The following is a 27,238-nucleotide window of genomic DNA, read 5'->3' as shown; positions in this document are numbered from 1 at the left end:
AAAACTCATTCAACTATCTTATCTTATTTAACTAAATATATCCTTTGCAACCAACAATCATCCTTGTATTTTTTTTGTTGTAGTTTTGAATTCATTATGGTTATCCTTTTTTTTTTTTTTCTGAGATATTTCCTTGAATTATTTTTTTCCGTAAAATAAAAACTTGTAGCTCTGCTTTAATATTTAAATTATTCTGCTCAAACTACTTTGCACATGCAACAGATGAGAACATCATCAACATCCCTTGTCAGAACAACTGCTGCCCTGAGAGGAACATTTAATAGGAGATTTCTTTCTCTTAACATAATGCACATATCACATTAACTCCAATTATGTCCTCATCCAGGTAACTACTATTCTTAGAACCAAGATGATAAAACACACAGTTACATAATCTTAGTGAAAAGGCCTCTCGAGCACATTGACAACTAAGCTCACTGCAACTATGTATTAAAAGGCTTTAGCTTGAAGATGAACCAGAAGTGCTTTGTCCAAGACTAGACAGGCCTGAACTAGGAGTTCGCTTTATTTCAACTTTTGCAGGAGATTGGGGGCTCCATTCTGCCCTCAGTTCACTAACACGTGGACTGTATGTCCTCAGTGACACACGTGGACTATATGCAGGTTTTATGTCGTGCAACGGACCTGAAGTGGAACTTGTCACTTTAGGACTTTGTGTATGGCGGATCTCACCTCTGCTTCTTGTGATAATTTCATCAAGAATTTCTCCTCCATCAATGTTAGAGGCTTTTGCTTGAGAATCCTGATAGATGCATAGAATTTCACAGATTAAAGCTCAAAGCTTTAGAAAGAATATTATCCTAATTTAGTCAAAGATTTACAAGTATTGATCCCTATAGACTATAGTACACACTTTGATGAACTCTACCTTCATTTTAGTCCCTGTAAAGTGATAGCAATGCTTGACAAAACACTCAAGTGGATATGACATAAACCAGATCCATGTTATCCATGTTAATTGACTTATTCACCAGCTTGACTGTTAAGCAATCCTATCTGAATTGAAGAAAGGGTTAAGTCAACTTACTTCAAATGTGATGTTGTAAGATACAGCAGGAGCTTCCTCATATTCTGCAGCATCCAAATCTTGAAGATGAGCACCTTTGAAAAATTTAGGGAGCAGATACTGTCTTACGGGGACCAGAAGCATGATCAACATTGGGAAAAGCACTCCAGCTATTGGGATCCATGTTAGGCCAAAGCAAACTAGCAGGTAAACTGTCTGGAACAAGGTGAAAATGGCAATTGTTTTGAAGGGCACTGTCTCAAGAAAAGTTGCATGGCAGTCCTCCAACACCCTGGAAGGTAGACAACGGAGAATTAGATGTTCAATTTTTCCAGGAATAATCATTACAAATAAATTACCATCACTTTAGTCAGGAGATCATAGTATGGTTATACAAATTTAAATGTTTTAATTACTTCCATGTTATTTTTTTCCTCACAGGCACAGCACATGAAACCAAAATATTACCTGAAGTTCATATTAAGATAACAGCCGCAAACAAGATTTAAGTAGGGGATTTCAGATTATACAAGAGCTAAAAAAACAACACAAATTATGGCTAGGAGTATGATCATGTACTTACTTGTATCTTCGACTTGGAGCTGTAAAGAGCAATAATATTCTCTCCCAAAATTGATTTCCTGGCAAGCTTTCGATGGCCATAAAAGCAAAGTATCCCCAGAGAACTGAAGTTGGGATCTTCTTCAAGAGAGGCATAGCAGCAACACAACCACCAACCATCAATGCCTGAAGCAGATTGCTTATACGTTGTTCTTTGACTTCAACTGGTAAAAGATCATCTAAGTCTTTATCAACATCAAAAACAGTCTCATCCACAGGGGCATCAATATAGCCAGCACTTGAGGCCAGTTGGATAGTTGATTCTTTCAGCTCTTTCAATCCCTGGATGAAGTAAAGGTGAGGGAATTGAGGAAGATATAACTATTGTTCAAACATATCATAATCATAAGCATCTTAAATTACCAGCGTAGGAGGCAATTGATACGCTAAAGGAGTCTGCATTTCATTGTAGGCTTCTTGCATGTTTTGGTATAATTGACCTAGATTTGCATTTTTGCTTATACTTTTTCGGACTGTTGACACAAGTTTATTTCGCAAAAGCTGCTCAAAACCAAAGAAACAAAGATAATGAAAATCAACGGATTGTATATAATATTAAAATAGAAAGATTTAGAAATGCCAAAGAGTAGAAACAGATAAATACTCAAGAAATGGAATTGATTCGAAGCCTATATAGAAGAGCTATTAACGGTAATTTAACTTGAATAATGCAAATCTAAAATCTCTGAAGATACGACTTATAAGGGTTTACAGAATGGTTGGACCATGGTACTGCTTCTGTGGCAGCACTTCAAATAGAAAAGGTAAGATATTTTCCTTTTGTCTTATAATTTGAGCATTAAGAACTAGGGAAAGATATGAATAGAACAAAACTTCAGGAAAAATTAATCAGATTTGTATAAATTTTACAAATGTTGGACTGACAATTACCTGGTGCTTCAATGTAGCTAAGCTTTTTGTATGCATTGGAGATTGTGGAATTACACCATTTGACGGGGGAATGCCAATGAGACCACATAAGATAACCTGATAAGGGAAAATTCACCATGAAAAATGTAAAAGTCGGCACATAATTATCGTGAGACTACGAAATCAATTGATATGTCAGAGCAACAGCATACCAAAGCTCCCAACAGCAGGAGGTCATAATGATAGGAAGATGGTTTCTTCAAATTGAACTCCTTCTGTTGGGCAAGTTGAGATGCAACACTGTGATCAAAGTAGTAAAGGACAGCAATCATGGTTGCAGGAATAAATGCTCCAACTATATATAAAGCAGGCACATCAGTCATTTCCTGCATAAATGAAAAGCATGATTATCATTCCGGGCCTTAAAGGATATTCACAGACAAATCTTCTTCTATCTGATATTGCAAGTCCAATGTTTAGGAAGTTGCATTTGCACTCTAGGTCTAGGATTCACCTTGATAACTGTCCAATTTGAGTATGCACCAGGAGACCATGGATTTGGACTGAAAAGCCGCCTTGGTATCCCTCGTGGAACATGTTTAGCTGGTATGTAGGATATTGCAGTCCACACAAGCACCATAAGTGGAACTCCATAATCTGCAATAAATCCTCGTAGACAACCTTTGAAAAAAATAAACAAACAAATAAACAAAAACAAAGAAGCACTAAGTCAAATTCAATGAGATGCACAGCTTTCAGGGAAGCTTTTCCATAGACATGAAACCAAACAAAGGTGATTACCCAATTATAGAAAAGATAAGGCAAGAGAAGCACAAATCACAATTGCCTAATCAAGGATAAGATTGCTGTACAACTCACAACCCACCACATGCAACGAATAGTATTTTTCATATTGAACCAGAATATATAGGAATTCCAATTTGACGTTTAATACCTGTCCCATAGCGCCAAGTCCTAGCTTTACGGCTCATTAACGCATTCCAAAGAAGGCCAAAGGACAGAACCAATGCAAACATTCCATTGCCAAAGCGCCAAGAAGGTTGGAATGCAGTTTGATTAGGATTTTCCCTTTCCGGTATGCCAAACTCCTCCACAACTCCCTAAGAGATCATATTTATCAATTAACATATGATGGAAAGACCAAATTTTCAATTGATATTATGCTTTTATCATGCTACTTTGGAAAAAGAAACCCTACTAGTTGAATTTACTGTCTTTAGAAAATGAAATTAACCTTAAAGTCATTTACAACTGCACAAACAGATTTGAACTATCATAATTTGAAATGGAATGGAGATCAATACTTAGTCAAGTTGAGTTGGTGTGAGTACTCACCCTTATTGCCTGCTGCATAAAAAGCATTGCAATAAGCAGACCAAATAATTCACCAGCAATGCGTGTGAATCTGTTGATTATAGAGCAGGCACCCAATATCGCCAGCAAGAAAAGTAACAGAGCTGTCCACACACAAACCCTGAGAACCAATTAAAGTAAAAAAATTAAAAAAGAAGGGGGAGTGATTGGAAGAAGAAGAAGTTTAAAATCACTGGTAAACCACCCATGAATATAGGATAAGTAAGATTGCTGAAGTAAATACCATCCAGCCCAGGCTAAGAAGAGTTTTGGCCCCAAATCCTTCCTGTCCTTTACAAAATTGAACATAAATGTGTACATTAACACAGTTGGCTCAGCAACCCCCAATATGAGCAGGGGTTGTCCTCCAACAATTGAATGGATAATGCCACAAAGTGCTGTTGATGCAAGAGTTTGCACCGCAGTCAAAGTTCCACCTATAACATGATTAAAATAAATAAATAAAATGCCTTAACAGATGACCATTGAAGTACCAATAACACAATAGTAAAAGAAAAAAAAAAAAAAAAAAAAGATGTTCAACCTGTATTTCTGTCTAGCTGTTCCCCAAATGATATGACTGGAATTGCTGAAGCAAAGAATATATATGTTGTTGGAGCTAGGATCCTAATGAGAGAAATAACGATGGTAACTTTGACAAGACAAATTTGAAAGATAGTAATATCTGTAAACGGTAACATACTATTCAAATACAAATACTGATCAAACAATCAGAAACTTTTGTAATAATGGGGCACACATTTGCGATAAAAGATTACCAACACGAGTCACAAACCTGATTCCGGCACGGAAACCACCAGTCCAATCTTGTTTGTAGCACAAAAGTCTTCCCTTGAGATCATTCTTAATACCCCGGAAAGGAACAAAAGTTTCCTCCATGATGGTTCAAAGTCTTGGTGAATAAGAAGGTAGTATGTATATCTTTGAATTTCTTGTTCACCAACAACCAACTAAAACACAAAACAGAATACTCTAACCCCGATTTTAAGTGCTCGAGAGGCCAATATGGTAACTAAGCTTGCATAGATTAAGGTAAAAGTAAGAATTTATGGCCAGAAGTACCAGAACAAAAAACAGGAATATAAGCCTAAACTAATCATTTTTTATAGTATAAAAATTCTATAGGTAAATGTATTTTACATTTCAAGAATATATAAAGAATGATTTTGGTATATTTGCTTCGAAGGAAAAAAGAATTGGTTAGCAATGAATCAAATCACTTAAATTCCATGAGTAGTTAAAGAAAATCAAGGATATTAACGGATAGAATCCATGATGAAATAAAAGAGGCTAAATTACCGGAAAGAACATATGCTCAGATCTTGCTAATTCTCTTACTTCATTATCATGGAAAGTTACCTATTCGTCAACTAAGTTCCGCCAAAAAGCAAACTAACATAGAAGAAGACGCAGCTGATGGATTGAAATTACATGTTACAAATTTAAATGCAAAAAAAAGCAAAATTCCTGGCCAACCTCAAGAGTGGAGAGACTAAGAGAAGAAAGCAACAAATTAACGAAAACCCATTGTCAAACACAATATTTTCAGTTGTTCAGAAAAATTTTAAGCAAATGGGCATTAACGAGAACCCATGATAAACCAGAGCAAGAGTAGTTTAGAACAGTTTCGAGCAAAACGGCATTAGTAAACCATAAGAAATACTTTGGAGAAGGAACACAAAGAGCAGAAGAGAAAAGATTGCCACATGACCTGAGAGAGCACAGAATTATAAGAAGATGCAGCAGATACAGAATTATAACAGTTAAAACAAATATATTATTCATTTTCTTGGCCAGCCTATTGTTCTCTTGAGAAATTAATAAAGAAAATAAATTTTCAAAATTTAAACTCTTACATTACAACATAAATAAAAAAAAAAAGGAAAAGACACGATAAAATTATTTACCTAAAATTAACATGCCATTATGTGTTGAACTTGTGGTGCTGAATCTTTAAAATATTAAAAATAAATAAAAATGATAAATATGAGTGTTTTGCTAATTTGCTTTGTTTAAATATTTTATCTTTGGGAGAGCTGTGGGTATCTTTCATTATGCTCCTAATAGGAAAGCACACATTTGTGGCAAATAAGCAATTGTGAGACAAGAACAGTAATGCAACTTCCAGCTTTCCGCGCTTTAGGCTTTAGCAACAAAATTCATATAACTATTTGCTAAGGATATTTTTTTTTTTTCTTTTATATAAACCAGTTGTTTGAATCTTGTTCACATCATATTGGTCTATTAAAAAATAAAATATTTTTAAAAATATTTCAATTAATTTATAAATATAAAATAATATACCGAATTGTATTATATGAAAATATAATTTAAATTAATTCTGCATATAAATAAAATTTATATAAATTTTTAGAATAAATATATAAGATTTTATATGAATTCTATTATTATTTTATATTACATTTTCATGTAAAATCAACCTATATAAATATTTTTCATGTCTCAATCCAGCCGCCATAGGCACTCCTGATATTTTAGTTTATTTTTAGAGTTTTTAGGCATGCAATACCTAACATGCTGCTTTATGAAATTGGCTGCATGCATGTTTACGCAAGTGAATTAAATAATCTCTTGATTATAAAATCTTTCTTTGAAAAAAAAATTAAATAATAACAATTTTTTGAAAAAATAATAATATATTCCTTATGATCTTTTTATATTACAGAATGAAAAGGCTGTATGGACAAAAAAGTTACGATGGATACATCTTTTCTTTTGAAAAAAAGAAAGCCAATACTTTTTAATTTAATAAAATATATAAAATTATAATAAGTAAAGTGAAAATAAATTAATAATAAAATTTAAACAAATTGAGTCTAACTCAAATTTTGAAGAATTTAAGTTTTATTTATTAAAATTTTTTTTGAGCTGATTTAAATTTTACTAATTTTAAACTCGAATATTAATAAGTTCGTTTAAATTCGTTTACTAAATGAGTCAAATTTTATTAAGGTTAATCTCAAATAATCACAAATAATTTAATTTATTTATACGTATTATGGATTTTAATATAAAATTAATAAGTTTAAAATTAAATAATTTTAACTAAATACGTATGTATTCAGATTATTTCATAAACTTATAAAGGTGAATTATTAAATCTTAACGGCCTAAATATATGTAAGTTTTAGGAGAATAATTAAATTATATAGAGATGAATTTTAAAATATTTAAATTTAGCTCATGAAAAATATATGCAAAATTTGAATTTATTTCTCTTACGATATTAATCTCATTACTTAAAAAAATTATTCACGCGTTTGCTCATAAATTTGAAAATGGTCATTACTCATGAGTCTTAACGAGTTTAATATTATGAAGTTTAAATTTAGTTCGTTTATTAAACTAATCTAAAAATTAAACTTGAACTTAACTCGTTTAAAAATTAAGTTGAATTCGATCGAATTTTTATCGAGTCAAATCTCGAATAAGTCATGAACAGTTTAATTTATTTAAACTCCTAATTAATATATAATTTATTTAATTTTTTTTAAAAAATATAATTTATTTAGGTTAAAAGCCAACCAATTATTCCAATAAATTCAGTCAGCACCAGTTCATTTTCTTGTTATTTATGTCAGTTTAGCTTTCGGAATATTTTCATCTAAATATATTTTGCGATCAATGTTTATTTTTCCAAAAGTGTTTTTATTTTTTAATTTTATTTTAAGTTAAAAAATTGATAAATAGAATTATTAATTAATAATTGGAAAGATTATTATTTAAAACAAATTGGATTGAATTAATGACGAGTACATTGGACGGGAACTCCTCAGTAATGTGTTAATAATTCTCAAAATTTTAAACTAATAAATATTGATTACCGACCTATCAGTAATTAATTATTTCAATCGAGTTAAAATATTAATATTAGTGATTGATAAGGTAGATTATGAAAATTTTTCCCTTAAAATGTTTAACTAATTACTATAAAAATAATTAATTGATATTTAATTTTTTTAATTATTAATAAACTTAATAGAAATATTATTTTATAAATAAAATAAAATTTTAAAAATTAAATTATTTAGTATTAAACAAGTAGAGAGTAAATTCTCATGGTTTTGGGAATGCAGAAATAAAGTGTATCAGGCATCACTAATTAAAGTTGCACCATTTTGGGTTAAAGACGCAACACGCACACGAGCATGGACATGAAAATTGTGGATGAGGCTCAACGCTGAACTGAAGGGTGTGTTAGGTTTCTCACTTTCTAAGCCCTCGTGGGAACCCACCTGTTTTGTTTAAGAAACACAAACCCCAGTACCTTCCTTTAATTATTGATATCCCACCTTCAAACACTCATGGGTTGGTAACTCATGAATTATTGCGATCTAATAATGAAGCTGAATGAGATAGGCATGCAAAAAAAAGGACGTTGAAATGAGAAGCTTTGTGAAATGGGGACAATAACAAGAGAGAGGGTCACAAAAGTTTGGAAACTGTTTGCCATATATTGTGTGTATAGTTTCCTTTATTTTCTGCCTTAGCTCATTCTGATAGAAAGTAGTCAAAATGGACTGCTCAAACATTGAGAGAACTAAAACAAATCAAAAGAGAACGAAGATATAAAGATGATGTTGAAAGACATGAAATGTTTCGTAAGTTGTCATCATCAAAAGCGATGAAGTGATGGAGCAGTGGACCTTTGAAGAGATATCCAACAAATAATCCCTAAGGAATCATCAACTCTAGCTATATATCTTTGTGCACTAAAAACTTTCTACTTTACCTTTTTCAGATAAAAATTATCCACAGAAAATTAAAATTGTTCTTAAATTATACGTTATTTTATTTTTTTCAAATGGGATTGAAAATCGGAAAGATTAAAAACTGAGAGAATAAAATCTAAAATCTCTCAAATTTATTCAGATGCACTTACCACCAATTTAAATTTATTTATAAATTAATTTATACTATTTGTTTTTCTCAATTGCTTTTCATGTGTTAACATAATATTAAATATATAGCTATATAGCTTTATGGCACGTAAGAAAATGTATTATTATTGTTGATAACTTTGAAAAAGAATCATTTGCTAAAAGGGAATGTCCCCTTTGATGGGCCAAAGATAACCAAGAGGGAAGTGCGATTTTACTGTTTAATGCATTATTATGAAGAATCCATGTTCGAAACTTCAAGTCTTTCAAAACTGGCGCATCAAACACATGTTTTATCATATCAAAACGAATATATTATTAGTGAGTTTTGTTTTTAGCAATAATATATATCATTTTCATTTAACAAAAGTTCAAAAATTTAATATTTTTTTAACAATAAATTAAATTACAACACCGTTAAGTACGATAAAACTTATCACATCTAAATATTTATGTATAAATTAATAGAAAGATTTATGTATAAATTTGTTTTGTTTTGTCTATAAATTGGATATAATAAATAAAATAAAATAAATTTATTTTCCTTCTGTTTTTCCTCATTTTTCAAATCAAAGAAAGTGAAGATTGTATTTTATTTTTTAGTCTTTATAACATTCCCCCTACCATTGATTGATTTGAGACTGGGCCCATGACAAGCCTTTTATCAAGTAACAATGCCCAAAGGATTGTGTTTCAAGAATCTAGTTGGGCAAACGGCCCACAATCTCAGCTCCGCCCAGTTTGATTTAAACCGATATCGGCTTTGAATCCTCATCCAAATCCAGTATTCCTGGAAGGAGTTACACGTTTCAAATCATTCCTCCCAAAAACCAAATAAATCTATAAAAATCCAGAAGAATCTCCACCCTACACGTGTGATTCTTTAACCGCCATTCAATCCCAAACCCTACAAAACCCACAATCTTCATCCTCATCCACTTCTGTTCACAAATACTCACTAGAGAGAGAAGTGAAATCAATCGGACCGTACTGAAACCCTAACAATTGCCGATCAACGCAACAAATGCTGAGGCTCGCTTCGAAGAAACTGCTTGGGCAGGTGCCTCCACGGCTCTCCCCGATATTACCGCGTTTCTACCACGAGAACGTGATAGATCACTTTAATAACCCCCGGAACGTTGGTTCCTTCGATAAGAACGATCCTACAGTGGGAACGGGGCTCGTAGGTGCACCAGCCTGTGGGGATGTCATGAAGCTGCAGATTAAGGTCGACGAGAAGACTGGAGAGATCGTTGATGCTCGCTTCAAAACCTTCGGCTGTGGCTCCGCTATTGCCTCCTCTTCTGTAGGTAATTTTTTTTCCAATTATTATTTTCTTATATACGCTGATTATTTGATTGTCGAGAGAAGGAAACTGAGAGGAAGTCCAATTCAAATTTCAACGAGATATTGCTCTGTGGCTCAACTTTTTGGTTCAAGGATGCAAATAAATTGGAAATATAAATTGCACTTGCAGTCATGGGTTATGCACAGAGTAATATCGGAGACAGTTTCGAGGATAGGATTTGCGCGTCCGTGTCTGTATTAGTTTATTCTCAAAGTCGCAGCATTTATTTAAATGCTCTCAACATTGTATACCTACTCATTTTCGTCTTTTTGCAGCTACTGAATGGGTGAAAGGGAAACAGATGGAGGAAGTTTTAACCATAAAAAACACGTGAGTGGATGACTTTCCTTCTAATTTTATACATCTTAGTTGTTTTGATACCTTTACTGGTGGTGTTTTACAATATGTCCTTTAATTGTTTCATTGAATGGAGTATCATGGAAGGAAATGTTTATATTGAATGGTGATTTTCTTAAATTAGTATTGTAATTTTTCCAGCTTTCGCACTTAATATATTGTTGTCATGTATGCCTAGCTACTGTGATTGTTCTTCCAAGGGTTCTCAACTCTTCAGTTTACTGGATAGAATAGGAACTTCCCCTTCTACTTTTGCAGTAAGGGCTCATGCAGATATTATGCTTTCCTAAATATAATTATAGAGCCATTCTTAAACCTAATCTTTCTACTTTCCTCTAAATCAGGAGGATAAAGCCTTTCTCTTAGGCCTCATTAGATGAAACTAGGAAGTGTCTTTTAGCATGGAACAGAGGCATTATGAGCTGACTACTATCATTGCGTGTGCATCTAGTGTAGTGGCGTGGTACCTTTTAGTCTCGTAGTCCTAATCAGGATGATGAGTGGACTTTTGGAACTTTCATCCACGCTATAAGTTTTTCATAACACAAGAATGAAGTACAAGGCAGATTATCTGCTGACTTACTATAGGATAGATTTTCTAAGCAGAAAGGGGAAAAAAAAAAAAAGAAGAGAAAAACAACAACAACATTTCATAGAGATGTTGTCATGACCTTCTGTGACATTTATCTGCTTTGGGATTCTCAAACAATCCTCCAACCTTCCTGGACTATCTTTCTTCAATTAAGGGCTTTGTTTTCCATATTTCTGTTTGTTGAAGATCCAATAGATGACTGGCTAATCTCATCTATGCAAGGCGTCAAATGGGTCCTTGTAACTTGGATGTCTTGTCATGCGTCCTAAGCTTTTGAATTTGAAGAAATTCTTTAAGCGGAAGCATATGTATCTTGCAAAGTGGGGTCCTTGTAACTCGGACATCTTGTCATGCATCCTAAGCTTTTGAATTTGAAGAAATTCTTCAAGCGGAAGCATATGTATCTTGCAAAGTTTACTCATCAAAATATCTCTGCGAACAAATTTCTTGAGCTCTTCATTGATATTATCAAGTACATACATGTTATTCGTATAAAGGGTTTAGGAATTAGGATTAAGATGGGTGGTGATGGGGCAATCATAATAAAACAGGCTGTGAATGAAATAGATTTTAATGATATTAGGAGCCATTATGACCTCTAATCCAGCAATTCCCCCCCCCCCCCCCTTTTGTTTTGGCTTTAATTGGAGATAAATCTTTACTCTGTTGAGGTTCTTAGATCGTCTACTCAATATTTTGAACCATCATCTGTTGAAATGACATGTAAAATGGGTAATGGATATGAGAGGCGAACGGAGGTAGTTTGAGAGAGGGAAAATTATATAGAGGCTTTCAGAATACAACAAAGTCAGATTTGGAAATAAATTGCAAATTGTATGCAAATGAAGACGATTCGCTCTCCCTCTCTCTCCACCCTATTTTCTTGTTTTCGTGACCAATCCTGGGATTGCAATGTCATGTGTTGGCTGCACCCTAACTCCTAAGGGATCCTTCGTTAAGTGAAAATTATTAAGGTGAAAAATCTGTGGTGGTCTTGCGAGTACTGCAAGTTTCTTAATTTTGCTGCATATGATTTTCTAATGTCTTGTGATTTTTAATTTCCTGCAGGGAGATTGCAAAGCATCTGTCTCTTCCACCGGTGAAGCTTCACTGCAGCATGCTTGCTGAGGATGCTATCAAGGCAGCTGTAAAGGATTACCAAACAAAACGTGCAAAAGCTGATGGCACTCCTAATGCTGCGCCTGTTGAGCAAGCTGCTCAAGCTTGAATGTATTCAAGTGTATATGCTGATGATGAAAATGTAACGTTCAACCGAATGGCTATTATGTAGCTATAATAATGGATCACACCTTATTTTAACTGTGCCTGAGGCTGGAGTTCAGGTCCTGCCATGTAAGGGTTTCATTTTAGTTTTATAAAGTTTATATGAATGGATGTTACGTATGTAAATTATCTTTGATTCCATATACGAATGTCCGACATCTAGTGGATTTGACTGGATTATACAAGTATTTTAGGTTAACATAGAAGTTTCTTCTCTTACAGCCATGCTTAAAAATGAGAGTTCAAGCCTAAGAAAGCGGTGGTTTTTCACCGACCCTGGATGAATCATCTATAGATTATTTAATGCTTGGAAGTAGGTGATAGAGCCCAGAGGGATTAAGAAAAGGATCAGTCATGATTAAAAGGCGTCAATTGGTTTTGTTTCTAATTCTACGTTTGCCCCATCCCGTGATGAAATTGAGAATGTCTTCTGTCGATTTCATGTGAATGGTTATTCATATTCTATCTACTTCAGAATAGTAAATTTTAGCTCCAAGTGAAGAATTTTTAGTGTCCGACTGAGAACATTTTGTAACTAAAAGTATAGAAATAAATTTAGGTAAAAAATATATCTACTTCTTTGAAATTGATAAAGAAAATGATTTTGTAGCATTCTGAATTTTGAAAATATTTCATGACAGTAGAACAATTTGAAATTGTAATTAAGATTCGGCTTTGCAATTTTAATATAAAAGTATATTTTGGGACATTGTTAAATGGTTGAGGGTGCCACAAGATAAATGGTTCAGTTATGTCATTTTAGTTGTATTTTTAAATGGTTTAGTTATGCGATATGGTGTTATAAGAGTAAGCTAAATTTATCTTGAAATTATATAATGAAGTTAAAAATGGTAAAATTTCATTTTTTAATTTAAATTTATTTATAAATTATAATTAAAATATTAAATAAAATTAAATAAATCAATAATAGTATAACTTATTAATTTTCTAATGACATTAAAAAATAAATTTATAGTGAAAAATAAAATTTAATATTTTTAATTTCAATTTTAATTAATTTGTTATATATTTATACGAAATGGTTGGTTATATATATCAACGCATTTTTCATTATTTTTTAGAAAAAAAAATCAATGGATTCCTTATGAGAGTAATTATAATAAAATTTTATTTGTAAAAGTTAAGGTATATAAAAAAAATAACGAAAATATTTTGTAAAAGTCACTTTTTTGAATTTTTTATCTAATTATTTAGTTTTCAAAATTTCAAAAAACGACTTTTTTATACTTTGACTTAGAATTCATTTACTAAAAATACGAGTAATGGAGCCTATAACTTTTAAAATTTTCCTCAGATTCAAAAAAAAAACTTTTAAAATTTTCCTAAAACTTATCACTCACGTACGATGACATATCTATCATTCAAATTAAACTTCCCAAAAAAGGATCCAATTAGTATATGCCTTGAAATTAAAGTTAATTTAATTTGTATTATTTTGCAGATTATCGAAGGGCGGCGCGAAAACAACAGCATAGAACCGTAGCTCCCATTGACTGGCGTGATTTCACGCTCTGTCTCCGCGTGTAATTCTTAAACTTCATAGTAAGACCAGGAACCGACAAATCTACAAAAAATCTCAATTATTCCTCTCCCTCTGCAAACTTTTTGTTTAAACCGTTTTAGCTCGTAAACACAAACTTTTCTTCTCATTCTTTGCTTCTCGTACCCGAATCAGCTACTCAAACTAATCTGTCATCAAACAAAGAGTTGCTTTGATCAGGTCTGCATTTTCTCTCCGTTTCTTTTCCCGTTTATTAATTTCACTAGTTGAACTGTTCTCTCCAATCTATCTCCACCAAATGTATTTCATTTTTTACTTGTTATTTTATTTGATGGGTTCTTTTCAGTTTTGACTATCTGCCCTTTTTTCTTTGACTGTTGTATGGGTTTGGCTTAACTGTATTCAATTTGAATTGGTTTTGGTTGGTGTGCGATTGTTGTATAATGGTTTTGATCATTAAATGTAATTACGCAGTTTGCTTTTGGTTGTGGAATTGATGCATTAAATCTCATACCTGTGAGGTGGGCCTTATCATATTGACAAAATTTTTTCCTTTCTTTTTTTTTGGTTTTTGGGTATTGAATTGCTCTTTTTTAAATGTAGGCTCTAAATTTAGGTGATATAATCAATACAATACCAATCATGTGAGCACAGGATTTTTAGCCATTAATTATGCATGGAATAGGTGAAAGTATCATTCCATACATAGTCAATGTTTGGAAAGTTAGTTGTGTATACTTATTTATGTTCAAGTTGTTGTTTTCTCTTTGACCCTTTTTGGTGCCTACTTTGCTAGTGTACATATAAAGATTTATGTCATTGTTTAGTGTGGGACAAGTGACCAATCCAGCCTCTGACCCAAAACAGTGGTGTGTAGGTTGGATAGCGGCTTGTGAGATTTTTGGATTAATGGCTGGTTTAATAGATGAACCAATTCTTGGAACTAACGATATAATAGAAACAAGGGAAGAGGCTGAGATAAAAGACGTTCTTATAGACAAAGTGAGAGAGGAGGGGGGTCAAGGTGACAGAGAAATGGCTCCTCCAACAGGTAATTCCATTCACAGGTCCGGTTCCAGACCCCAGCTGGATCTTAGCAAGGCTGCAATTCTGGGGAATTCTGAAGAAAGGGACCCTACAATTCTATTGCCTAATCAATCTGATGACATATCCCATTTGGCTCTTGATATTGGAGGTACAACGTATAACTCAGCTTTGTGACTATCCTTTTCGTTCTGCTATTTTGTTTTGGTGATAAGTCTAGTGTGTGTGTCTGTTGTGTTTTAATTTGATAGCGTTCTTTGCTCTTTGGGAGGAATAACATGGAATCATGTTCGGACTTTGATGGGCTTCCACTTATGATGACACCTTTTCCCCCTTTCTGTCTCTTTTTTATCCAGTTACTTTATTTAACAGTCTTCTCATGGCCGTTTTCTTCATAATGTTTTACTCACTTCTTTAATCAACTTTATTTGGGAGGGAGAATTTCCTTATCCAGATCTCTGTGATGAGTAATGACTTAAATAATACAAGTTGTAATTTCAAACTCCGAATGGATATAATTAATATGATATTCTAAATGCAGAGATGTTCTTTCCTCCACTTCTTTCCTTAATGAAGTTCTAATATGAATATTAACCTGATTATGAGAAATACATGCAACATCTGTGTTGGATGAATGTTATGATTGCCTATCTCCATTCAGCATGTATCTTTCTGAGTGAAGACTTAGGTCGGCAATTGCAATTTTGATAGTTAATAGGCTGCCTGCCTATTGTGTCAATTGTTTTTCCTTTATTTTTATTTTCATTTTAAACAGGAATATGCTTAGTGAAGTTGCATTGTATCAACCTCAGAGTTGTTGATAGTCTCTTATGGCTTGTTGAAAATTATCTGGTGGCAGGATCTCTAATCAAGTTGGTGTATTTTTCAAGACATGAAGATAGAAAAATAAATGATAAGAGGAAGAATACAGTTAAGGAGAGATTAGGGATCTCCAATGGTAATAGGAGAAGTTATCCCATTCTTGGTGGAAGGCTTCATTTTGTGAAGTTTGAGACAAGAAAGATTAATGAATGCTTAGACTTTATTTCTTCCAAGCAGCTTCACCGTGGTGGTATGCATGCCTGCATTCACTTTTCATCTCTCCACATTTCTTTTGTATTTTTAATGCTTTTGTATCAGTTTGAGAACTGTGTTTATGTGGATATCATTACCAACTCCAATTTCTATTGTACTTTGTGATGCTTTTGTATCAGTTTGAGAACTGTGTTTATTTTGTGACAGTTATCAACTCCATTCTCTTTTCCTCCTCTTCTTCTCTTGATGAGTCTGATTATTTTCTCATTACAGGAATTGACTCACATGGTTGGCTTTCTGAGACCCCAGCTAATTGCAGTGCTGAAATTAAGGTAAACTTTGTCATTGCATCACATAAATTTCAATCCACCTGTCTCTTTGGAGCTAATTATGCGCATTGTATAAAACAGATAATAACTAGTATCACAAACGGAAAACTAGTACAAAATTTTCATTTTCTTTAGGGCTTAGTAAATTATAGTCTCTGCGATTTCTTTGTATGCCGCAAAACATGTGGGAAAGCTATTACAAGAGAGCATAGTGACATTATTTACTACTCTAGTTATGTATTTGTATTTTTTTAATTTTTCACTCGCTGCCCATCTTTCATACAGTACAACCACTAGCGCTTGAGAGGCCCCCTTAAAATTCTTGAAACAAAAGGAGGGTTGCAGAATGAACTGAAAATAAAAGGCACGATAGGCAGGGATGTAGCCTGTGCAGAGAGAACCATAACTGGATTTTATGAAAAAATGCTGGAAAATTAGAGAGCTTAAGTGACTTAGGTTCTTCTGTGATTGGATTACATAGGGGCAGCAGTACTTTCCAGGATCACAAATCTTGATTGCATAGTGACTGTCAGTATGGTTTTCTCCATTGGCCTATGCTGGAACTGGAATTTTTTTCCAAAAGGTGCTTGCACTATATGCTGGCACTGGTTGGGCCTGATGACTTGGATTTTTTATTTGATCTTTTAAAAGCGTCAACTACGAGGTAGCTGTACATGAATTGTTTGGTTCAGATTCCCTTTGTTCATAGTTTGTCATTTTTCTCAATACTAGACATCCTTGCTTCTGGACTTGAGACATATTTCCATATTTAGGACTCAAATTTCTTGTTTTTGCTAGTCTAATCCAGACATATAGTTCTGACACATACCTATATTAACGTATTGATGTGAGAAGGCAACAGGTGGTGGTGCATACAAGTTTGCAGACCTTTTCAAAGAAAAGCTTGGGGTTAGTCTTGACAAAGAAGATGAGATGGACTGTCTTGTGGCAGGAGCAAATTTTTTGCTGAAGGTAGATTCGTGATACAAATTGATATTTATTTAATTTCTAATACTATGGAATTATTGCTATTAATTTAAGGGTTGAATTCTTCTCTCGGTTCCAATCTTTTTCAACCTAGTTGTCCTCTGGTTTGAACATGGTTTATAGTTTTTCTTGTCTGGTGGTATTAGAATATATGCTCGATGCAGAGATGCAAAAAAGTTTTTAGTTCTTGTTCTTATCCTCATCCACCTAGTTCATGGTAAGCCTTAATAGCATTGTGCTTCAGTTTTTCCTCTTAGCTATTGTAGACAGGCATGATTGCAGTGTATTTCAGATACTGGTTAGTTGGAATGGATACGGTGGCGCCATTCTCATTTTGGGTAAATGGAGTTGTGGGAATGTTCTTCTGTGTTTTTAAGCAGGCATGATTTTTTTGTGTAGGCTATACGCCATGAAGCTTTCACACACATGGAGGGTCATAAAAAGTTTGTACAGATTGACCATAATGATCTGTTCCCTTATCTTCTTGTTAATGTTGGATCTGGTGTTAGTATGATCAAGGTACATTTTCTTTTGTTTTCGTGTTGTTAGCTTCCCAGTGCTTGAGCTTGAATGTGGTAAAAAATATGAGGGTATGATTTGCTTTCTATATTGGTATAGGTTGATGGAGATGGGAAGTTTGAAAGGGTTAGTGGGACAAATGTTGGCGGTGGTACTTACTGGGGCTTGGGAAGGCTGTTAACTAAGTGCAAAAGGTTCTTATGATATCTATATGATCCTTATATGTCCTCTTTTCAGAAGTTTTACTCATGTCTGTCCTTATTCATGCCATTTCAGTTTTGATGAGTTGCTAGAGTTGAGTCAAAGGGGAGATAATAGGACTATTGACATGCTTGTTGGTGACATTTATGGTGGTATGGATTATGGTAAGGTATGCCAATTCTGATATTTGATCCTTTGTTAGTGACATTGAAATGCATTGTAACTGCAAGGTGATTGGTACTGTAAATTTTTTTTTTCTCAAATACATTGTTGTGAAATTAATCATAGATTGGTCTCTCGGCATCAACAATTGCTTCCAGTTTTGGCAAGGCTATTTCTGAAAAGAAGGAACTCGAAGACTACAGACCAGAAGACATTTCCCTGTCCCTCTTGCGAATGATTTCATATAACATTGGGCAGGTGTGTTGGGCAAAAGATTTTATTTTATAGAATTTTTTTTTCATCTGTTGATTTCCCTTCTAACAAAAGTAACAAGGAAAGATTCTGACTGTATAAAGTGATATGTCTGGTTTCTAGTATTTAGATTGTCTATCCTCCAGGTCGTTTCTAGTATTTCCTTCCAAGATATTATTGATGATGCTATAACCTGTTAACATTTTGATAAAAGTAACAATTATGAAGTGAGAGGGTAATGGTAAAATTTTATTTATGGTTTGAGCCATGGAAACAACCTCTCTACAAAGTAGTAGTAAGTCTATACACATCAACCCGGCTCAAACCTCTCTACAAAGTAGTGGTAAGTCTATGCACATAAACCCTCCTTAGAGCCTACAAGTGTGGATGCTTGGGCCACCCTTTTTAAGCAGTCATATGAAGTGTTTGATTTGCGGATCAATTTGTGTGATGAAAGCCATCTTTTGATTGTTTGAAAGAAAACCTGATTTCAGATAAAAGTAACAAGAAGTAGTTTTTTCTTCTTTGATTTTAGGGCATGGAAGTGGTCAATTGTTGGGATTTGTAGGAATCATGATATGAAGACTAAATTCTCTTCCTACTGAAAACTTCTATATTAGCATAAAATTGATTGTTATTGCTGAAACGCTTATAAAATCTCAAGTGCATTATACAATCATCCTGTGGCCATCAGCATCATAGTATCATCCTTTGGTCATCTCTGTCTCTGACTTTAAGCATGCTTGTATTAACATGTTCACTAGCTAGTGAATTTATTTGCTATCTCATGTTGAAATTAATGGGGTATATCTTGTTCTCATTAAGGTGACCTGTCATTTATAAATTCTACTGTATTGTTTTTTAGATATCAGAAAACTTGTTATATATATTGTTGTTAGGTGGTGTTGGCATTTTGCCTGACATAATTATGCCAGATAAACAGTCATGTAATTGGTATGATATATTGGTTACTGTATTGGCTGTTTTGCTCTGCAGATTTCATACTTGAATGCTCTTAGATTTGGGCTTAAGAGGATCTTCTTTGGAGGTTTCTTTATACGAGGTCATGCTTATACCATGGACACAATCTCCTTTGCGGTCCATTTCTGGTAGGTAACATTTTTTCAAGTGTAGAAGTTCTTTTAGTTGAGCTAAGGCTGACAAAATTTATGTTGTTACTTTTCTATTGCCTGAAGAATGAGCAGTTTTTGTCTATTGTTGTGATTATCTAAAGTATTTATTGCCTAGGTCAAAAGGAGAAGCACAAGCAATGTTTCTGCGGCATGAAGGTTTTTTGGGTGCTTTAGGTGCATTTATGAGCTATGAAAAGCATGGTCTTGATGATTTAATGGTTCACCACTTAGTTGAAAGGTTTCCCATGGGTGCACCATATACTGGTGGAAAGATTCATGGGCCTCCACTCGGAGACTTGAATGAGAAGGCAAGTGCTGTTTGGAAAAATATGACCTGATTGGCAACTCCCTGGAAATCATGGGTTCTTGATTGGAAGAAAATTAAAATCAGGAAAACCTAAAAACTCAAAACTAATCTAAAAATTTTGGTTAACCAAATCAATTGATTTTGTTATTTTTTTTCTTTACAGAACTTGTGAGTAACCAAACTGAATCAAAGTAATTATATAAATATGTAGCTGAAAGATATAAAAATTAAACTTTACAATTTTATTAAATATAAATATATAAAATAAATATACAAATACTTATATGCACACAAATGATTTCTACCTTTAAAAAATGAATTCATGCTAAAAAGCCCTTTACTGAAGGCCCAGTTGTTGAAAACTTTCGAAACAATTGGCATAAGCACTGTCCATGCTAGTCTTCAACTTCAACCAAGTCTTAGGATATAACATGGTAACTGGTAAGGACTGAGGAGTCTGAATCGATTTTATTAATGAACACTTGAATGCAATGAAGAGAATTTGGAATTATTAAAGCATATTGTTGTTCTTTGAGGATTGAAATAAGAACCTGAATAAATATGTAGTAACCATATGATATTTGTACTTTGACAAAAAAAACCCATGTAATTATTGGTATAATGTGTACATCTTGGTTCCCCTGAAATTTGTAAATGGAATAGATAAGCAGACACAGGAAGGTCCCACTATTTATATTACAATTTGTTGCTTCTGGTATAGCAGCTGGCACAAACAAATAAAAGTTGGCAAAAGTAACTCCATTACAGAGATTCTTTGGAATCATGTATCTTTTTTTTTTCCTTTATTCTAGATATTTTAGATATCAACAAGGAATAGATTCTTAATAAAAGATGCAGGCATCTATCTTGTGTAGCAAAAAGGAAAAGGGACATCTCAAAGAAAATTGAGAGCTATTAAAGGTAAAAAGGTCCTAATTTATAGAGGCTTACCAACAAAAGCTTTGAAGTTGACTTAAGTGATTGAAAATTTCACAACTTCATTTACCTTTGTGGAAAACTGATCTTTTTAACCTCTTACCCAAGAGTTTGCTATATGCAAGTCATCTTAATATGGTAACTCCTGGACAATTTAGAGGACCACGAGGCCCCTTTTATACTGGCTTTGATCTGTGAATATTAGTATGAGGCAGGATGAACATCCTTCATTCTGAATCTGAATTACATTTTGAGCTTGTCATTTGTGAGTGTAGTCCTCACATACAAAGGTCTTGACCAGAATCCTTTTAGGTTTTTGTTTCTTCCTTCCCAATTTTGTAGTGAATAGAAAACAAAATTTTACTGATAATGGCTTAGATGATAGAAATTTTTCAATTGCTTCTTGTTTAAGCATTCAATACCCATACTTTCTCTTGAATGTTTGAATTTATGGTCTCTGTTTTCCTATTATTCTTCATAAGCCATTTACCTTCGATTCACGTGCAGATTTCTTGGATGGAAAAGTTTGTGCTAAAGGGAACTGAGATTACAGCTCCTGTACCTATGGCTCCACCTGGAACCACTGGACTTGGTGGCTTTGAGGTTCCTTCATCCAAAGGTGGAACTCTGCGTTCCGATGCAAGTGCATTAAATGTTGGCGTCCTTCATCTTGTGCCCACTTTGGAGGTGTTTCCTCTATTGGCAGACCCAAAAATGTATGCGGAACTTCATTTCATTTTTTAATTGCTCCGTTTAGATGATTTCATGTGTCAGTCCCACTAAATATCTCATGATACTACTGAATATTAAGGTTCTGAACCCGATCATGGCATTCAATTGCTTCCCAAAAACATGTAGCTGGCAACATTTTGGGTAGAAAAAGCATTATGTAGAAAAGTTGCCCATTACTTTTTCCACTCTTTTAATACTCAATTTTAGATTTTAGCCAAATGGCTATTACCTGAATCTGCAAATATATATATATATATATATATAGAATATTATTGTATGGTGTAATTTATCTGAACAATCATTTGCCTTTCATGCCTATCTAACTTGGTGAACTTGCATGCCAACAGGTATGAGCCAAACACTATTGACCTCTCAGATCACGTTGAGTTAGAGTGAGTGCATAATGGATTCTGGAACTTTGCTTTATTTTCTACAATCCCTGTAGAAAATAATACTAAACTAGTTAGCATCTATCATTACCATCCCTAAATTGAAGGTTTTTTTTTTGTATTTTATAATAGGTATTGGTTTACTGTATTATCTGAGCATTTGCCAGATCTTGTTGATAAGGTACTACATCAATGTCATTAAATATGAGTTGGACTACTGCAAATGTCAATTTTGTAAATTTAAGAACTTCATGCGAAAATTTGGTAGGCAGTGGCAAGTGAAGGTGGAACTGATGATGCCAGAAGAAGGGGCGATGCTTTTGCTCGTGCTTTTTCTGCTCACTTAGCAAGGTACTCCGACTCCTACCATCTGGTATATGATGTTTGAGTATTGCCTGTACTGTTACCTCAAGGAACAGGTTAGATAAGGACAAGAACTTTGAAGATAGATTTTTTAAAGTAAATATTATACATCTGTTGTGAGGTTGAACCAAGTTCTGACCCATCTCACCATGTTCTGCAACCATGTCATGCCAATATAGACCTTGTCAATGATTAATGAATGAAATAACCTACTACGTCCTTTAAATATTCTGCACCATGATTCTTCATGGAAGTTAAAATTTGTGTTACAAATCTTTCATCAATTTATCATAAAGAATCTGGAAACATCGGTGTTTTTTATTGTTTTTATTGTTGTTTGGATTTAGTTGTTGTATATGTCAACTGTGTGAATTGAGCATGTCATTGCTTTTTATTGGTTCTATAATGATTTTAAATATCAGCCCGTAACAATATTTATGAGTTTTTCAGGGTACCATTATTGATTCTCCCCTTTAAATGGTAGAGGTAAAAAAACCACAATGGTTAGTGGCCAGTCGATTGATAGAATTATGTTTATTTGTGGGGAAGAGAGGCAGAGAGCTTAATCTATTTCTAGTTTCTACACCTCTCCATCTGTTCCTCACAAATTCCACCAACTTTTCCACATTTACAATTCTTCTTTTCTTGAGAGAAGATTATTGAATAGTGAAAGTTTACTTGAAATGAAAGACACTAATTAATTTACACTTATACATCCATATTCTTCCAGTCTATTCAGGATTCTACTAGAATGAGCCACACTCCATATGCCTATTCAGGATCAGGATCCTAGTTTTTGGTTTCTAATGATGTCTAGAAGGATCAATTTAATGTTTATAGTTGATATAGTTGTGCTTACTATTCAGTTGTACATCTTAGTTGTAATTATATTTAAAATTTATTCATTTCATGAATTTTAAAACATTTAAAAAAAAATTGCGTAGCTAACTAGCTGTAGGCAGTTGCCATTAGTATTAAATTATTGCTTCCATTATCTGTGACCACAGCTGTGATTCAAGTTCAACACCCATTGCTACATGTATTGAATGTCTTCATAGCCCTTGATTTGCTTCTGCATTTTGTTTCTTATTGCCATCTTCCAACCATAAAATAGGTTGATGGAGGAGCCTGCGGCATATGGAAAGTTAGGTTTGGCCAATCTTTTGGAACTAAGAGAAGAGTGCCTGAGAGAGTTCCACTTTGTTGATGCCTATAGAAGCATAAAACAGAGGTAATTACAGATTTTCACAAAAATCCTGTAAGCATTATATGAAGAATCTAGCTTTAATCTGATTTTCTTCATGAGTTGATTTGTGTTCCACTTCAACATTTTAGTTGATCATTGTCTATGTACTGTAATGTGTGTCTTAGCACTGACACTACTTTCAAGCAGCATGCTGGCTGAGCACCCAATTGAATGGTTAGTGCTGGATAAAGTCCTTAATAATCTAATCATGACATGGATGACATTGAGGCTTCCCTTGCTTATGAGCTGACAAATTAAGGGATTTTCTTGTGTATTTTAGCTTTCCATGAAAATTATACACACACATGTACGTACTCCAGATGCGCGCAAACTTCACTATATACTTGTGTTCTTATTTGCCTTCGTGTATTTTATCAATTTTGAATGACAGGGAAAATGAGGCATCACTTGCTGTGTTGCCTGACTTGTTGATGGAGCTTGATAGTATGACAGAGGTATGCATAATTTTGATGTTACCCTTCTTCCTTTCCCCTTGCTCATTTGGAACACTAATTAGTTTCAATGGCACCAAAGCTTGTAACCATGATGACGTAGAGCAAGGAAGAACAAGGACAAATTAATGAACTTAATCCTTACAGAAAAAGAGAACTCATTCTCATATTATTCTCAAACAATTATCATAATCCAAAGCTACTAAAAGAAAGGAAAACTAGCCCTATTTACAGAGCTTACAAACGTAATCAAATTAGGAATGGAAACCCTGACTATTGAATAGATAAAAATTCCAATCCTAATCAAATTAGGAATTGACATCCTAACTAATTAGGAGTATTAAGTAACCCAAACTAGGAAATTTATTAGGATCTTTATCTTCTCATACAGTCATAAGCATTACATGAACTGTAGAATTCTGGTTAGTAACTTGCTTTTTAAGAAAATAAAACAAACAAGAAGGAATTTATTTAATATGTAAAAGAACATAAACCTGAATTGGTAAGGCTTTTAGCCGTTCTACCATATTTTTGCCACTTTACCTGGCAACTGTGTTGATCAGCTGAAATCCTTTTTATTTTGTAGGAGACGAGATTGCTTACCTTAATTGAGGGTGTTCTAGCTGCAAACATATTTGACTGGGGTTCTCGTGCCTGTGTGGATCTCTATCACAAAGGAACAATTATTGAAATTTACAGAATGAGTCGCAATAAAATGCAAAGACCTTGGCGGGTACTTGAATATAGAAATACATATTTATCTGGGACACTTGACTGCATTCTATGTTGATATAAATTATTTGTCCGACTTGTCATTCAGGTGGATGATTTTGACGTGTTCAAAGAGAGAATGCAGAGTTCCGGAGATAAGAAACCACGCCCACACAAAAGAGCTTTACTTTTTGTGGACAACTCAGGTGCTGACATTGTTCTAGGGATGCTTCCCCTAGCGCGGGAACTCCTTCGACGGGGAACTGAGGTGAGTTTGCATCTCTGTAACGCTTGGAAAAAGGCTTTTAAATGATTGGTCCTGTACTAATTTAGGATTTTCTTGCCCAGCTTTTGTCTATTCTGTAAGATTTAGTTTAAACCCAAACATTCATTGTGAGCCAGATCTTTATTCAAATTAATACGATGTCCTAAAATTCAGTGGTGATGACTTGGTTTGCAGGTTGTTTTAGTAGCTAACTCCCTTCCAGCACTAAATGATGCGACTGCTATGGAGCTCCCTGATATTGTTGCTGAGGCTGCTAAGGTTTGTCCATATGCATGGTGGCTTGGTAGTGTTTACCTTGACCTCCAATATGTTTGTTTAAAATCACCTTAATCTTCTCCAATATGACTTGGTATTTACACTTTAATCTCCATGGGATTCCTCTGGTTGGACATGAAATTGAACACGGATTTTGTTGGCACAATTGAAACATAGAAGATTGAAACTATAGTCTACTTGTACATCAGTGTCAGGCCAGCGTTACCTAGTTCGTAGTTTGCTTTTGTTGAAGCACTACTTGGAGTTGCAGTGTGGTAGATTGCACATGTGTGTGTGTATATATATAATGCTAAAGATTTCATTCAATACTTCACATTTAAATTAGATATTTAAAACACTAGTAGTCTAGAATTCCAAATTCAATATTCAAACTGAATACCCTAATTTAGGCTACTTCTATTTAAACAGAATTATTGAATCAAAGAGACAAATATGGATCAACAATTTCCATGTTTTGGTGTATGAATGTATCACATTCTGGAACATGCATTTTGGAATGCCGTTTGATGGGTGGGGGGAAGGCAATGAATTAGGTGCATTGTGTTAGACCGTAGAAAAAATTATTGCTCGTAGTGCCATTTTATAGTGAAACTGACTCTCCTAGTCCCCAGCATTGTGACATTCTTCGCAGAGCTGCTGAAGCAGGAGGCCTGCTTGTGGATGCAATGATCAACGCATTGGATGGTTCAAAAGAGAATTCCTCCTCAGTTCCCTTGATGGTTGTTGAGAATGGGTGTGGGAGTCCATGTATAGATTTGAGACAGGTCAGTTCTGAGCTTGCTGCTGCAGCAAAGGATGCTGATTTGGTATGTGGCTGGCTCCTATTTTTTATTCCCTGTTATACGTTGACTTGATATATTTATATGTTATAATTATGATCCCTTTTTTTCAAATTCCTTGCGGTTAGCTTCCTGATCTGTTTCAGAACAAACTGTTGCAAACACAAACTTCAGCAAAAACTGCAAAGCAATGTCTATAACTGTACTCAAAACCTTGAAAATTGTGTTTTCAGATTATCCTGGAAGGAATGGGCAGAGCTCTGCACACCAACTTCAATGCTCGGTTTAAATGTGATGCTTTGAAGGTAATAAATGAATGTGTTAGCTAACTTAGCTTTTCATACTCATTGAGGTTGGCACTTAAATGTGTTCTTCCAATTAGATTTAGATTGCAAAAGTAGCTTTGTTGATCTTCACTGGACAGATTTAGTTGCACCCTTCAACGAAATGGTGTCCCTATGGACAAGGCTTCCTACGTTGCGGGCTTTGGAGAGTTGGTTGTACCTTTTAAATCAGGGGGAGAAAAAACGTCCAGGAAAACCACGTCTCACTTATAAGAAAGTGTTGAGTGTGTGTGTGTGTCAAAGTACTGTCAATCTAACAAGTGTGCTTTCTCTTGCAGCTGGCAATGGTGAAGAATCAAAGATTGGCTGAAAAATTGATTGAAGGAAACATCTACGACTGTGTCTGCAGATATGAACCAGCCAGCTAAGAGCAGCTTTTTAATCACCAAGTCATCATTATATCGTCGTTTTTACTCTCTGCAAAGAAATCAACAGGCAACTTTCTGTAGAGCAAAAGAAGAAAAACCCTGTGATATGAGCTTGACCTGGTTGGATCCATCAGAGGCTGGTATGAGTTCAGCCCCATGAGTAGGAAGACAAAATAAATAGAAGAAAATAAACAATGTTATATTTCAGTTGCTGTCTTTTTTTTTTCTTTTTTTTTTCTTTTTCTAGTGTTGAACCTGTCACCTCAGGTTGCAGTTACTCCACATTTTCACTTGAAACTGTAACAATAATGAAGCATTAGGCTTTGTTTGTTTAGTAGAATATAACTATATATTTAAAACTTCATTTACAAAAAACTTATTTTCTATTGTTTGGTTACATTGCTTTGAAACTATAAAAGAAAAGAAAATAAAAAGATTTAGGTTTCGATTATTTCAAAAAATAACTTATA

The 27,238-nt window shown here is 34.0% G+C and overlaps 3 protein-coding genes across 8 annotated transcripts; 2 read left to right on the top strand and 1 right to left on the bottom strand.

The window, feature by feature from the left end:
* Positions 1 to 206: 206 nt before the first annotated feature.
* On the bottom strand, positions 207 to 5,658 carry LOC110617020 (boron transporter 1). Its single transcript, XM_021759599.2, has 12 exons — positions 4,689 to 5,658; positions 4,437 to 4,519; positions 4,137 to 4,329; positions 3,875 to 4,013; positions 3,474 to 3,639; positions 3,033 to 3,199; positions 2,731 to 2,904; positions 2,540 to 2,635; positions 2,012 to 2,149; positions 1,611 to 1,930; positions 1,049 to 1,319; positions 207 to 763 (listed from the first exon to the last, which is right to left on the bottom strand). Exons 1-12 carry the CDS (start codon positions 4,790 to 4,792, stop codon positions 461 to 463), a joined length of 2,154 nt encoding a protein of 717 aa, XP_021615291.1. The 5' UTR covers positions 4,793 to 5,658; the 3' UTR covers positions 207 to 460.
* Positions 5,659 to 9,716: 4,058 nt separating this feature from the next.
* LOC110618021 (iron-sulfur cluster assembly protein 1) lies at positions 9,717 to 12,521 on the top strand. Its single transcript, XM_021761023.2, has 3 exons — positions 9,717 to 10,124; positions 10,438 to 10,492; positions 12,180 to 12,521. Exons 1-3 carry the CDS (start codon positions 9,839 to 9,841, stop codon positions 12,337 to 12,339), a joined length of 501 nt encoding a protein of 166 aa, XP_021616715.1. The 5' UTR covers positions 9,717 to 9,838; the 3' UTR covers positions 12,340 to 12,521.
* Positions 12,522 to 13,862: 1,341 nt separating this feature from the next.
* On the top strand, positions 13,863 to 27,165 carry LOC110617335 (pantothenate kinase 2). 6 transcript variants are annotated; one of them, XM_043957454.1, is made up of 23 exons: positions 13,876 to 14,136; positions 14,795 to 15,112; positions 15,821 to 16,033; positions 16,270 to 16,328; positions 17,181 to 17,297; positions 17,712 to 17,831; positions 17,931 to 18,025; positions 18,108 to 18,201; positions 18,321 to 18,452; positions 19,443 to 19,555; positions 19,695 to 19,887; positions 21,330 to 21,538; positions 21,902 to 21,946; positions 22,076 to 22,124; positions 22,212 to 22,294; positions 23,421 to 23,537; positions 23,944 to 24,007; positions 24,591 to 24,737; positions 24,825 to 24,983; positions 25,176 to 25,259; positions 25,889 to 26,083; positions 26,290 to 26,361; positions 26,481 to 26,731. In XM_043957454.1, the coding sequence occupies exons 2-23, from the start codon at positions 14,827 to 14,829 to the stop codon at positions 26,484 to 26,486; spliced, it is 2,652 nt and encodes an 883-aa protein (XP_043813389.1). In that variant the 5' UTR covers positions 13,876 to 14,136; positions 14,795 to 14,826; the 3' UTR covers positions 26,487 to 26,731. The 6 variants fall into 6 exon arrangements, with proteins under 6 accessions (XP_043813392.1, XP_043813391.1, XP_043813389.1 ...); XM_021760060.2 differs by having other exon boundaries at positions 13,882 to 14,136; positions 14,785 to 15,112; positions 26,679 to 27,165; XM_021760061.2 differs by having other exon boundaries at positions 13,883 to 14,136; positions 26,679 to 27,165.
* The last annotated feature ends 73 nt before the right edge of the window (positions 27,166 to 27,238 follow it).

Source organism: Manihot esculenta, chromosome 6, assembly GCF_001659605.2.
Source record: "Manihot esculenta cultivar AM560-2 chromosome 6, M.esculenta_v8, whole genome shotgun sequence".
Lineage (NCBI taxonomy): Eukaryota > Viridiplantae > Streptophyta > Magnoliopsida > Malpighiales > Euphorbiaceae > Manihot > Manihot esculenta.
This window is presented reverse-complemented; position numbering and strand designations above follow the sequence as displayed.

Bases quoted from the DNA above. Each gene is read 5' to 3' on its own strand.
- LOC110617020 (XM_021759599.2), bottom strand. From the start codon at position 4,792: ATGGAGGAAACTTTTGTTCCTTTCCGGGGTATTAAGAATGATCTCAAG. The intron at 4,520-4,688 runs GTTTGTGACTCG...TTCTCTCATTAG, and splicing joins GGTTTCCGTGCCGGAATCAG to GATCCTAGCTCCAACAACAT. The intron at 3,640-3,874 runs GTGAGTACTCAC...ATGATCTCTTAG, and splicing joins TTATGCAGCAGGCAATAAGG to GGAGTTGTGGAGGAGTTTGG.
- LOC110618021 (XM_021761023.2), top strand. From the start codon at position 9,839: ATGCTGAGGCTCGCTTCGAAGAAACTGCTTGGGCAGGTGCCTCCACGG. The intron at 10,125-10,437 runs GTAATTTTTTTT...GTCTTTTTGCAG, and splicing joins TATTGCCTCCTCTTCTGTAG to CTACTGAATGGGTGAAAGGG. The intron at 10,493-12,179 runs GTGAGTGGATGA...AATTTCCTGCAG, and splicing joins GTTTTAACCATAAAAAACAC to GGAGATTGCAAAGCATCTGT.
- LOC110617335 (XM_021760060.2), top strand. From the start codon at position 14,827: ATGGCTGGTTTAATAGATGAACCAATTCTTGGAACTAACGATATAATA. The intron at 18,026-18,107 runs GTTCTTATGATA...ATGCCATTTCAG, and splicing joins CTGTTAACTAAGTGCAAAAG to TTTTGATGAGTTGCTAGAGT. The intron at 25,260-25,888 runs GTTTGTCCATAT...CCTAGTCCCCAG, and splicing joins TTGTTGCTGAGGCTGCTAAG to CATTGTGACATTCTTCGCAG.